This window comes from Grampus griseus, assembly GCF_964374135.1.
Source record: "Grampus griseus genome assembly, chromosome: 7".
NCBI classification, from domain to species: Eukaryota; Metazoa; Chordata; class Mammalia; order Artiodactyla; family Delphinidae; genus Grampus; species Grampus griseus.
In genome coordinates this window covers 94332665-94347077 of record NC_139001.1, presented here as the reverse complement: position 1 = coordinate 94347077, position 14413 = coordinate 94332665, and the positions used below count along the sequence as shown (strand labels likewise).

General features: G+C 45.3%; 1 protein-coding gene across 1 annotated transcript in view; it reads right to left on the bottom strand.

Moving 5' to 3' along the window:
• The window catches only part of TMEM163 (transmembrane protein 163), a gene marked incomplete at its 5' end in the record, with an annotated part of 251210 nt that overhangs the window by 73941 nt on the left and 162856 nt on the right, over positions 1–14413 (bottom strand). The window contains 2 exons of the mRNA XM_082659053.1: positions 11475–11566; positions 13015–13058. Of these exons, the coding sequence (XP_082515179.1) occupies positions 11475–11566; positions 13015–13058 (136 nt within the window). The remainder of the gene's footprint in view (positions 1–11474; positions 11567–13014; positions 13059–14413) is intronic.

Below are 14413 nucleotides of genomic sequence, written 5' to 3'. Positions count from 1 at the left end.
GAAAGTATCTGCCAATGTCTCCCACTGACAAAGGTGGTCACAAAGAGAAGGGCCTCGGACTTCCCTGGTGGCGCAGTGGTTAAGAATCCACCTCCAATGCAGGAGACATGGGTTCGATCCCTGGGCCGAGAGGATCCCACATGCCGTGGAGGAACTAAGCCCGTGCGTCACAACTACTGAGCCTGTGCTCTAGAGCCCGCGAGCCACAACTACTGAGCCCACGTGCCACAACTACTGAAGCCTGTGCGCCTAGAGCCCGCGCTCCGCCAACAACAGAAGGCACCGCAATGAGAAGCCTGCGCACCACAACGAAGAGGAGGCCCTGCTCGCTGAAACTAGAGAAAGCCTGCGTGCAGCAACAGAGAGCCGGTGCAGCCCAAAATAAATAAATTAATTTTTCTTTTTCTCAAAGAGAGAAGGGCCTCGTTCTCAACTGCCTCAAATCTCCCCACTTTGGACTTCCCTGGTGGCGTAGTGGTTAAGAATACGCCTGCCAATGCAGGGGACACGGGTTCGAGCCCTGGTCCGGGAAGATCCCACATGCCGTGGAGCAACTAAGCCTGTGCACCACATCTACTGAGCCCTCGTGCCACCAACTACTGAAGTCCACATGCCTAGAGTCCATGCTCTGCAACGAAGAGAAACCACCACAATGAGAAGCCCCCACTCGCTGCAACTAGAGACAGCCCGCGCGCAGCAACGAAGACCCAACGCAGCGAAAAAATAACTAAATGAATTTATATATAAAAAAAAAATCTCCCCACTTCAAAGAGGGCTTCAGAACTAAGTCCGCTCACCTCAAAGCACAGGCAGTGGTTTAGACTACCACAGCCCAGAGTGGCAGATGGAAGGATGACGGTCAATGGGATATCCAAACCCAAATCCCAAAGGGTGACCATCTTCAGGGTGAAACTGACCGGCCGGTGTTCTTGGAGAGAGAATGCTCTCCACTCAGCAAATGCCCCATCCTGCAGCAGGTGTCAGAGGAGAGGCCACAGCCGTGGACAAACTCGGGCTCCAGTTCCTTGACGGCAAAGCCCTCAGCCCAGGATCCAGCAGGCCCTAGCCAGCTGCCAGCTTGGTCTGAAAACAGGAACCAAAGTTGCAAAGAGCATGGAAGAAGTCCAGGCTGCAGCTAAGACAAATGATCCTCATTCGCAAGACCTTCGAGACATCGCAGGGCTGCAGTGCTCGTCTCAGCAGCCATTGCCAGGCGACCCGGGACGTGACCACCAGCTCCTGGGAAGACCAACCCTGCCTCTAGACTGCCCTGAGGTGGCCCAGGCAGTTTACCCTTGCCTGGCCAGCTGCCAACCATCTCCCCACTGTACGCAGAACCACAGCCCAGGACTGCACTTCAAGTTGAATACTGTATAGTTCTTAATTCCACTTTCCCTCTCCCTCCAATCAATTTTGGGTTGCAGCTAATTGCTAGGAAGGGGCATTTCCAGGGGTGGGAAGGACAAAAAAGTGGTAAAACCAAGACACACAAATGGTCCTTTGGAGAGGCAGTGTTACATAATGGTTACAAGCAAATTTCCAGGCAAGTAAGACCTAGGTTCACACTCCAGTTGTATCCATTTACCAGCCATGAGCCTTCAGCAGCAATATTTACCTTCTCTACCAAGCGTTAAATAATATCGCTATCTAACGCACAGCCCCGCATACCAGGTACAGAGCAGGTGCTCAGTAAATACTTATCATCTTAATAAAGGCTATGAAAATTTACGTAAGATGAAGGGGTTCCATAGTTCAATCGTTCATTCTGCAACTCGATAACCGGCACCTACTAAATGCCAGGCATTACTCTAGGGGTTGAAAAGAATATGACAGTCAAGGAATACCCATGCTTTTCTGAGCATGAAATCTTGTGAGGGCGATGGGCAATAAACAAATATACCAATACATCAATTAAATACAGGTAATTAGATCTACGAAAGAAAAAAATATGGCACTGCAAAAGAAAGAATTATGGGGGGATGGGGTTGGGCAGAGCAGGAAGGAAGTTGTACTTCCTTAGTCACGGAAGTTCTACCAGCTAGAGTCTGGGCAACGTCCCAAAATGGAAATAAAAGACTTCTCATCCCATTTGAAATTCTGGCAACCCATTTCCCAAAAGAAATACAAATGCCAAAAACACATATGTGAAAATGCTCAGCTAGACTGGTAACTAACGTTTCTTTAAATGTGTGTTAACATAGAGAATTCAATTTTCCACCTGGACAAAGGGCTGTGATCAAAATGAATGATAACACTTAGTGTGGGCAAAAGTGAGTAAACATACATCCTCAACCCTGCCAGTGGGAATGTCAATCAGTATGACCTTTTTTGGAGCACAGTTTGACACCGGGCATCAGTTATAAGTTAGCATATTATTTCACCCAGACTTCTAGTAATTTATCCTAAAGAAATAAGAGGACAAGCATTAAAATATAAATGTGTCACGTAGTTATTTCAGGTTGTTTCTAACTTCAGGACACTGAAAACAACCCATGTCTTCAGTAGAAAATTGCTTAAACAAAATATGTTAAATCCATACATAGCACACTGCATAGCTGTCAAAAAATAACATATCTGTCCTAAGATGGGAAGATATTCAAACCGTGCTGGTAGCAGAGAAAACCCAGTTTTCAAAAGAGTATATATAGATCATCTCTATTTATGTGGAAAAAAAGGACGTATATGGAATCATGCACATGTGTGCATGTACACACATACACATACACACACACACACACACACACACACACACACACACACACACAAGCTATAAATCAAAATGTTAGCTCGGGGAGGTCCTATAACAAGTGAGTTTTACTGTATTCTTTGGGGCACTAGGAATTACCCCAACCTTTTCCAACCTTTGTCTTGATCCAAAATGGGGGATGGAGGAGGGGCATGGGATGAAATCAGGAAATCAAGGAGTAATCTTTTATCACCTCACTACACTACTACCCCATGTCTCAAGATCAAAAGCAACTTTCTACATATGCCAAAGCATGTATTTCAGTTTTTCCAATTTTTCTTTGCAGAGTCTTTTATTCCACACTCTTGAAAGCAAAATAGAACAGTAGAGCAGACAATGAGAAACTATCCCAGTACTGACTAATAAAAAACTCTAGGGATGGAAAAGTAGTGGCCTGACATTTTTTGAGCGTATATTGATGTTCCATTCACTATCGTGTTCAATCTTCACCTCAACGCCCTTTGGTAGCTACAATGGCCCTCCCACTTTCACACATGAGAAAACTGAAGTTTCAAAAGATTAATAAACCTCTGAAGGTCACGGAGCCAGTGAGTGCAGGTCTGACAGAGAATTCTTCTCCAGGACAGTATTAGTTTCCTGTGCTGCTATAACAAAGCACCACAAATTGGGGGTCTTAAAACAACAGCAATTTATTGTCTCACAGTTTTGGGGTCTCAAAGTCTGAAATCGAGGTGTTGGCAGGCTCACACTCCCTCTGAAACCTATAGGGCAGAAGCCTTCCTTGTCTCATCTAGCTGCTGGGATTGACCAACAATCCTTGCATTCTTTGGCTTGTACATACATCACTCTGAACTCTGCCCCCATTGTCACATGGTCATTTTCTCCTTGAGTGCCTCTGTCTCTGTGTGTCTCCTCTTCTTACAAAGACCCCAGTCGTACTGGATTAGGACTTCATCTAACTTGGTGACACCTGCAAGGATCCTATTTCCCAATAAGGTATCATTCTGCGGCACAGGGGGTTAGAATTTCAACATCTTTTGGTGAGACACAATTCAACTGGTAACAGGGACCAAGCCTACCCTCCTTCCTCGAATACATCCTGCCCACCGCATCACAACCCATTAATATCATGTCTGTGTCTGGCGGGTTTCATATGTTCGTTTCCTGACAGTGGAAGGCAACTCCCTTCTGCCTTCAGGCAAGACTAAATCTAAACTATTCCAGGCAGATGAGCTCAGGATAGCAGCTCATGTCCTGCTATCAAGGCTCCACCTTCTGCATTAGCTTTCAACGGGCATGGAGGTCATCTCGGAAGTTATTTATTCTTCTAGTTCAAGGTCTGCTCTTGAGCTAAAAACACACTTTACGCACTTCAAGAGCTTTGTAAAGTTAAGAGCACTAGACAAACGTGGAGGAAATGCAATTCACCTTCCCAGAGCCCTCAGTTTAAGGGTAGAAGGAATGCTCCCTGACAAGGGGGGCAGGGGGGTGGAGGGACGTGGCACTATTTTTTTTTTTTTTTTTTTTGCAGTACGCGGGCCTCTGTGGCCTCTCCCGTTGCGGAGCACAGGCTCCCAACGCGCAGGCCCAGCAGCCACGGCTCACGGGCCCAGCTGGCCGGCGGCATGTGGGATCCTCCCGGACCAGGGCACAAACCCGCGTCCCCCACATCGGCAGGCGGACTCCCAACCACTGCGCCACCAGGGAAGCCCCGTGGTACTATTTTAATACGTTCTTGGTGTAACTCTTTGCCTTTGGGGTCCACTTAGACCAGACGCCAAAAGCAAATCACCAACCCATCCTCTACTTGACTGCAGCAGTTTTCTTTTTCCATTTCTGGCTTGGTTTCAAAACCAGCAAGGGGGCTACCGAAACCAGGAATCAAAAGACTATCAGAAGGAGAAAAACAAATATCGTATATTAACTCATGTATGTGGAACCTAGAAAAATGGTACAGATGAACCTGTTTGTAGGGCAGAAACAGAGACACAGAACACAGATGTAGAGAACAAACGTATGGACACCAAGGGGGGAAAGTGGCGGGGGGGTGGGGGGGTGGGGGGATGAATTGGGAGATTAGGATTGACATGTACACACTGATGTGTATAAAATGGATGACTAATAAGAACCTGCTGTTTACAAAAATATATAAAATAAAGTTCAAAAAACAACAAAAAAGACTATCAAGATATCCTGTCAACTGGTAGTTTTCAGGCCAAGCAAATTGGAAAAGGAAACAGGAGAAATACCCTGCCTGGGTGAGAACCAGCACGCTCCACCTTTTTCACATGAGAAGACACACAAAGGATTTCCATCTCTCTAAGAATATTCCTCTGTACCTCTCACATTCGCCTTCCGATATGCTGCGGAGCATAATGCCATTTGGAGGTACATCTGGCACAAGAGAACAACCTCCCAAGCTGCGTCTTTGCCTCAATGTGGCAGAATTAGAAGCCTGTAAAGGTGCACAGCCTCCCATCTGCTTCCGCCTCTCCATCTCAGGGAGCTGAAGGACGGACGGCCCAAACAGACAGCTGGCACTGGGGAGCCTTCGGGGGGCCCTCCCACCTGTGCCGCAATCATATGCAAAACGTCACAGGCCCCCAGTGAGCACCCAGCTGTACCTTCCAAGGCAAGCATCCTGATGGCCCTCCGCAGCTGACGGCAGCAGGAGGCTGTGGTACTTCCTGTGGCCTTACATGGTACCCAGGGCTGAGAACAGCTAAGACAGGCATGAAATTCTCTGTGTCTTTCGACCTTGCCAAATTCCTCTTACACTAATTTCTCCCACACCCTCTGCCTCCATCATCTCCTTCCCCCCTCAATATCTTTCTCTCATTTCCAAGTCCCTGGATTGTGATTTATTAACAACTCTGTCTGTTTTTAAAAAAGAGTAAAAATGATCAAAGCAGCTCAAGAGGCTTTGTCCAATACAGTAGCGACTAGCCACATGTGTGACTATATAAATTTAAATTAATTAAAATTAAATAAAGTTAAAAATCCAGATCCTTGGTCATCCTAGCCACATGTCGAGGGCTCAAGGGTCACGTGTGGCTAATAGCTACCGTATTGGACAGTAGAGAGAACGTGTCCATTACCACAGAGAGTTCAATGCACAGCTCTGGTCTAAAGGATATAAAGTGTCTCCCCTCTTTCTCTGTCCCCAGTCCCCCTCCCAGAGGCGACCCTGCTGCTGGTCTCCTTTGTATGCTTGCGGAGACTTTTTTTCATATGTCCAAACAGTGTGTGGTTTTAACAAAAGAGGTTTGCATCCACAAAGAGAAAAGACTAAATACGATTCGGCTCCAGGCTTTCCTCACTGAATGAACCTCGGAGATCCCAATGTAAGTGTACAAAGCATGCTTCATTCTTTTGCGTGGCCTCACAGCAATCCACTATCGCCAAGACAACCGTCACCACCGCACCCTTATAACCACACTCCTTCGTGTCTCCCTGCTCCCTTGCCCCCAAACGCCTGGGCTCACACCTGGCCCTGACTTTTTTCCTCACCCTACCTCAGCCACCCACTCCCACCCTAAATCCACACCAATAAATGAACCACCTGTGAAACCCTGGTTCTTAGCATCCCACCGTCAAGTTAGTGCCCCACACCAACAACTGCCAAGCAAAGCAGGATTTCTCATCCAACGGTGACTGTCCACTAACCTTGCTGTGGTCCTCCCAGCCCTCACCCAGCTGGATATCCTAGTGTATTCTTAGAATCCTTCCCTTACAAACAAATGACTCCCTTGCCCCTCCTTCTAAAACAGTCACCTGTTGAAAACCGTTACCGCATGTAAGCCCAATGGTCCACCTTCCCCACGTACATATTTCCTACCACAGGAAGATGATGTAAATTTGGAGCTTTTCAAAATAGATAACTAGCTGGTGGAATCACAAAATGAAGCAACTGCTATGGAGAAAAGTATGGAGATTCCTCGAAACATTAAATCTCGTCCCGGGACTTCCCTGGCCGTCCAGTGATTAAGGTTCCACGCTTCCACTGCAGGGGAGGTGGGTTCAATCCCTGCTCAGGGAACTAGATCAGGAAGGAAGGAAGGAAGAAAGGAAGGAAGGAAGGAAGAGAGGGAGGGAGGGAGGGAGGGAGGAAGGAAGAAATAGTCCTACCACATGACCCACCAATCCCACTGCTGGGTGTATTTCCAAAAGAACTGAAAGCAGGGTCATGAAGATAGACGTGTGTACATCCATATTCAAAGCACCATTATTCACAATGGCTGACATGAAAACAACTCAAATGCCTATCAATAGATGAATGGAATCACAGAACGTGGTCTATACATATAACGGAATATTACTCAGTCTTAAAAAGGAAGGAAATTTTGACACATGCGACAACATGGATGAACCTTGAAGACACTACGCTAAGTGAAACAAGCCAGGCAAAAAAGGGCACATACCGTATGATTCCATTTATATGAGGGACCTAGGGCCGTCCAATTCATAGAGACAGAAGGTAGAGTTGCTACCAAGGGCTAGAGGAGGGGTAATAGGGAGTTGTTTAATGAGTATAGAGTCTCAATCTGCAAGATGAAAAATTCCTGGAGATCTGTTCCAGTAACAGCAGAAGGTGATCGATCCCATACAGCTTTTGTCCTTGGACAACAAAACTATAAATGGTGGTATTAATAATTACCAGAAGACAGTTCAGGCCAAGTTTTGACCATTCTTTACAGTACTTTGTTTATCTGCTTAAAGAATCAGCCATAAGGACTTCCCTGGTGGCGCAGTGGTTGAGAGTCCGCCAGCCGATGCAGGGGACACGGGTTCGTGCTCCGGTCTGGGAAGGTCCCACATGCCGCGGAGCGGCTGGGCCCCTGAGCCATGGCCGCTGAGCCTGCGCGTCCAGAGCCTGTGCTCCACAACGGGAGAGGCCACAACAGTGGGAGGCCCGCGTACCGCGAAAAAAAAAAAAAAGAAAAAAAGAATCAGCCATGATGCTATGAAAGAAATAGGCTTTTTGTGACCTTTTGCTGTTGTCTTTTAATTTACAAACAGTTTGGGTTAATCTAAATGACTACATGACTTTGGAATTTTGCATGAGGTATTGTCATCTATTTCTGGAAATGTATTTATTGTTTAGTTGTGAAAAATGAGGAAGCTTAGGTTTATAATTGTTCAATTCTTATTGCCATCCTCTAGTCAAATATGTCTTTACATTGTTTAAAAATACCGAAGTGTTCCACCTTCTGTCTCTGTGAATTTGACGACCCACAGCAACGTGAATACACTTAACACTACTGAACTATAAACTTAAAATATTTAAGACGGTAAATGGGATGTTTTTGGGCACAATAAAAAAGTGTGAAACAAAGCAAAGCTTATTAGAGCTCTGCTCTGTGATGGTGGTGAAGGCATGCATGCTCTCTTCCTCTGAGCATCAAACACCCGTCACACCCACTGTCATCAAGCAGCAAGGCTGAGGAGGGAAAATTAGAAGAGTTAACTAAGAACTAGTTGGGTATTTCCCCATTCTCTCAAATCTTGTTCTCCAGCAACTAACTGAAAACCAGAGGCTCTTCTGGCTATGCCCCTCATCATTCATTCACGCTCATTCATATGCAAACATCAGTTTCTCAGCTGGCGGTGATTTCACGAATTTTTAATTTACATGAGATGAGCCAGAGATTAAAACTTTAAACTAAGCCAGCGATACAGGGGATTGAGTGTTATTTTAATCCCTAGATTAAGAATCTCCAAATGAATCCATGGGTATCATCACGTTGAACAACCATCTGGAAATTATCAAAGCAAATCTGTGAGTTTCTGCCTTATGGGTATTAATAAAGATACACATTTTTTAAGGGTACTTGTTTGGGGATCATTAAAAACAGTGAAACCAATGACATTTCTTGTCATCAACCTTAATGTTGGAAAAACTCCAGGCCACCTGGCAAATGCTCACAGAGATCCCAACACTATAGAAAAGCCACGATAATTTGTGGCTTTGTGACTAATATGGAAGAGATTCATTTTAGCATAAAGGAAATCAGATTAAAAAAGCAAATTAGAAGAGAGAAATTGAGAAACACTGAATTCAATTCCTCCTAGAATTGCAAATCAAATTCTGGGTTATTAACTCCAAAATAAGAGAAGGCAGAGGGAAGAGCTTTCTCTTCTGAGGGCAAGGCCCAACAGAAATATAATATTAGCCCCATATGTCATTTTAAATTTCTAAAAGCCATATTAAAAATGTAAACACAAGCAAGTAAAATTAATTGTAATAGTTTATTTAACCTAATACATCCAAAATATTCTTAAACATGTAATCGATATTGTTTTTAAATTATTAATAAAACTTTATACTCATTTTTCTTACTATGTATTTGGAACCTGGTGTGTATTTTACAGTTACAACACCTCTCAGGACCAGCCTCTAGTGGCTGCCATATTGGATGGCGCAACCATAAATCCAAAGAGTATGTGTTCTTCTGAGAGCACAGGGACCAACGCTTGAAAGTCGAGTATGTGTCTGTACTGCACTCTCCAGATTGTTCTCACTGTATTCCTCAAATACCAGCCAGCAACAGCCTGGGTAGATGCATTCACTGCTCCTTCAGCTAGACCAGTGTTGATTCAACTTCTATCATTATAATACCGTCATTTGAAATTTTACAAAATCAGTTTACTACTATTGTTTCTTAATTTTTTCAACCAATAAGCTGACTCACTTTTTCAAAAATTAACCTTATCCTAAAGAATATCATCTGTGATATCACAGATTTGATACTTTAATTATATTTGTTACAAGAGCTAATGCACATTAAAATACACAGTTAACACTTAAAAGAAGCTTTTGTGCTCTATCTAAAGCCAACAACTAAACTAAAAGTTGCTCTCATTCTCGAATCAGTTTTGGCATCATCTTTCAAGCCTTCCATCTGGCACATGCAACCTCAGATATATTACTATCTGAGTCCCCTGACACTCAACGTTCGTATGTCTGATTGTGACACAGCATCTCCCATCAAGAATACCTTCTGTCTGGGCACCGCAACAAAGCACGGGGCATTTACTCATTTGTATTCAACTGTCCAAACGCTGCTGAGGTGGAGTAAAGCTGCTGCTCTAATAACCAGCGATGGCTCAGTCCCAGGGGAGCCCCCTTTATAATTAATAACAATGACAGCTAAGGCTTACTGAACTACACGCCAAACACTTCTCTAAGTTAATATATATAACCTAATATTATATTACATCGTATATGTGATGATTACCTCACTCACATAATCGTCACAATAATCCTATGAGGAGGTACTGTTATTACCCCTTTTTTCCAGGTAAGGAAACAAGGCATAGACCAGTTTAGGATAGCTTCCCATGGTCACATAGCTGACAAGTTGTGCAGCTGAGATTCAAAGCCAACAGATCTGACTTTGGAACCTGGGGATTACCAAGAGAAGAAAAAAATGGAAATCGGAAAGACACACGTTTTAAGGTCACAAACACAAGTACCTCAAACACACAATCATCACCCACAAGATGTGGAGACTGGGGCAAGCAATATCCTCTAATACAGAGAGGGAGAGAAGACAAGTAGAATAATTTAGAATGCCTTCAAGATGTCTTCTGTAAATTACAGCGGAGAACTCATCTTACTTACAAAGAAAGGAAAAAAAAAAAGCATAAAAATTCAAGGGAGCAAAGATTCCAGTAACACAAATTGAGAGAGGATGGAAGGATGGGTGGATTGGTAGATGGATTTGAAACAGGAGGGAAGGGGACAGGCACAACCTTTAAAAGAATGACACAGGGCTTCCCTGGTGGCGCAGTGGTTGAGAGTCCGCCTGCCAATGCAGGGAACACGGGTTTGTGCCCCGGTCTGGGAAGATCCCACATGCCGCGGAATGGCTGGGCCCGTGAGCCATGGCCGCTGAGCCTGCGCGTCTGGAGCCTGTGCTCCGCAACGGGAGAGGCCACAGCAGTGAGAGGCCCGCGTACCGCAAAAAAAAAAAAAAAAAAAATGACACAGACGTTGAGTATATGACAAAAACTGTGAGCCTTATTATACACTCACTGTATACATCAGCACGCTAAGAGACACACCCACCAGAGCCATGATGGTTCTGAGGCTCACCATAAAAGGTCAAAAAGTGGGCGGTGGCCAAATTAGTGGAAATCCCTGCCCCTTCTCCAAGATAGTTGGAGTAATCCTCTCACTCTTTAGTCTATGAAATTGCCCAGCCCATAGAAACTAGCCACCCCATAAGTCAGGGACCACATTCTGTCTGTGGAATGTGTATCTCTCTAAATACATACCTATCACTTTGTCTCTCACTGAATTCTTTCTGTGCCGAGACATAAAGAACTTGAGCTTCATTCAGTAAGTCCTGAGACCAGGTGTGTGATTTCAATGAAAAGACAGTGGGTTCAAGTCCCAGACTGGGGTTTGACGGGGTTTGAGTCCTGGCCTGGGGGTCCAAGTCCCAATCTGAGCCGTGCAGTTTCGGATTGATCCACGGATAGATGAATGGATGGACAGGCAAATGAGCATACAAATATTCACTCCAGACTCAAGTGCATAGAACAGGGAGAATTATAAAGGGACATCCCATCCCTCTGACCATCGCAGAAGGGGCCTATCATATAGCTGATATCATACTAGCCAGTCTCAAAGGCAATTTGGGGAACTTATTATTCTCATCACCGGGACCAAAGCTACAGGGGGAGCTGTGCTGACAGCCTAATTACGTGCCCCTCATTTGCGAGGGTTCTGCAGTCTGGAAGAAGACAAAAATCCACTTACATGTATTCCCTATGGGCAGAGTGTACAGCGGCCGCGTTGCTGTAACGCCACAGGACGATCGCAGAAGACAGGACGTCAAGGATGGCATCAAACTAGGAGAAGGAGACACGGTATTAGTGGTTTCCCAGAGTTAATAGGGCACAACTGCGAAGACACGAGGTAAGCGTTCTGTGACTCAGAACATCTGAGCCAGTGACCTCAGAGCAAACAGTCTTCACATCGTTACAATGCTGGTCATTCATCATCCTCAAGGTGAATCCTGGGAATTCTGAGCCAGGGCACCCAACACGCCTGCCTGGTGCCAGGGTCACGGCTCTCCCTGGTCCCTTGCTGCTGGGGCCTGAGAAACCACACTCTGGTGTGCAGGGCTCTGCTCCCGGGGCCTCTGGCTCCCAGCCCTCTGGAGATGTGGGCAGGGTGATGACGCTGTCCTGACACATGTGAAATTGATTTCCCCAGGGCAGGCAAGATAATTTCAGCATTTTCCTGCCCGTCCCAAGTAGAAGATTCAGGCCAAGGACTCTGTGTTTCTGGCTCTCAGTGGGACTGTTCTATTGATACCCGGGGTCCAGAGGTCCAGAAGGTGGGGTCACCCAGGGGCTCCGGGAAGTCTGCCAACACCGTGAAATTGGATGCAAAATTCAATGCTTTTGTTCAAATGAACGAGTGAATGCATAAGAGAGAGAAATGTAAGAGAGGAGGGGAGAGAGACAGGAGTATGAGAGAGAGGTGGGCAGGGGGGTGGTGTGGAGTGTGTGAGTGCGTGTATGCGGCACTTTGGCATTTTTCTGGAGAGACAGTCCACACCTTTCAAAAGATCCTGAAAAGAATCTGCAAGCCTCAAAACACTGAGGGTGTGTGTTCCTGTTCCCAGCCCGACTTCTCCCCACAACAAAGGGAAGAAGTAGGTTTGGGAACAGGAACACACACCCTCAGGTACAGGAAGCCCTGAAGCTATGCAGGAGGGCTGTTTCAAGGAGCTTTCTCTGCATGAGTCACCACGCGGCACTTTTCATCTGGAAAATTACAAGCACTAGCATTCTCTTAAAGGGATGTGGGAAGACTTCACTCAAGTTTTCAGCAACTGAGACCCATTTTCTCTAACCAACACCCATCAGGAAGCAGGCAGGGAAGCCTGGTTATTCCAAGTCTGGCTACGGACTGACATCCTAGTGCCAGCAGCCCCGATCTTAACTCCCAACACCTCTGCCCACACCAGCAAATGGTTCACTCCAATGTGTGCCCAGTTTCAAACCTAAAACCTTGGGGGGTTGGCGGGAAGGGCTAAAACCCTATAAGCATCCTTCTCAACCAGATGCAGAAAACATGGTGGCCCTGATCTCTTGTTGAGAATTATACAGTGTCACTGCAGTGTACTTCTATTAAATTATAATTGTTTGTAGAAGCCACTTCCATAAAAGGTGATTGTCATGCTCTCTCTCATTTGCTAACCACCCTCTTAATTAAGAGCCCAGCAAGAGATTTGCAGGCTCAGGAGAAACGTGCAAAACTTCATAAAAGTACATTTCAGGTTACTTACTGCAAACCCAAAAGCAGAGGCGCTGTACCTCATAACGGAGACAGCTAAAAAGAAAGAAAATATTATTCAGAATATTTTAAGACCTCATAGATATTTTCTCTCATTTGTGAGACTATTCATATATTTGATATGGCCTTTTACACATCAATGGAAAAGTTCTAAGAGAAGGAAATTAAAAATTAACTGTACTTGTCAAATCCGAGAATTTAAAAAATTCAAGAGCGATGTGAAAAGCGTCCAGACTTCACCTGCAACACCCTCTCTTCCCAGTGTGCCCTGAAGCAGCAAAGGGCCAGCTTCAGAACGAAAATGCTCAAGCAGTTGTCAGTCAAATGACAGCTGAGGCTCTGAGAATTTAACAACTGGGAATAGAGAGCTGGGAACCATATTAAACTTTGAAAGTGAAACTGTAACCATCCAAACTGTTCCCATAATAAGGTAATTAGTGGTGGTAACTACATGCACACACCATTGCTGGCATGGTTGGAATAAAATCTCTTGCCCACCAGAGCTTAATATCCAGTGTGGACCTCATGAAAGCTGTCTAGAAAAAGAATGAACAAATTACCTTAAACAAGAGATGTCTACAAAAGTAGGTGTTACAGTTATAATTAAAACACATTTCATGCATATTCAAAAATCAGTCGACCTTTTGGGGGGCAAGTTGATTGGGTAGCACTTTTGTCTAATTCTGTGATCTGTTCTGCGCCAAAGCAATGTCCAGCTTCAAAGACAGTTCTCAATTTGACTTAATAAGGCAGGTCTCCACGCAAAAGCCCTATGAAACAAGCATATGTCCACTCACTAATAAAGAATGAAACCCAACCCAGTGGGTCAGCAAGGCTTTGAAGTGGATCGTTCTGGGCACAGATGTTACAAGCACTCCCGCAACGAGTAAGGAAGGCATGGATGCAGGGCATGGAGGTCAATACCCCTCTGGACTCCCACTCAACGCAGCACATGTCCCTTCTCTGGGAGCTGCTCTCCGTCTTATCCATATGGACCCTGGGTGGCCATATTGTGCTTTGGACCCCTGCCCACAGCCATGAGGGGGGTCATCTGACCCAGTGTGACGCAAGCATATTTCATTTTCTATGATTTAAGAATTCCTCTGTGTAGGAGAAATAGAAAGAATTTTATTGTTCTAAACGATGTAGCTGATAAATACACTAGAACTTATTTCTCCCAATTCTGACCCAGTTCCTGATAGAACTAAGCTAGTATGTCAATGCACCTATCTTCTTTGCCTGGTAACAACATTTTGATGGATTTTTTTTTTTTTTTTTGGCGGTACGCAGGCCTCTCTCCCGTTGCGGAGCACAGGCTCCGGACGCGCAGGCTCAGCGGCCATGCCTCACGGGCCCAGCCGCTCCGCGGCATGTGGGATCTTCCCGGACCG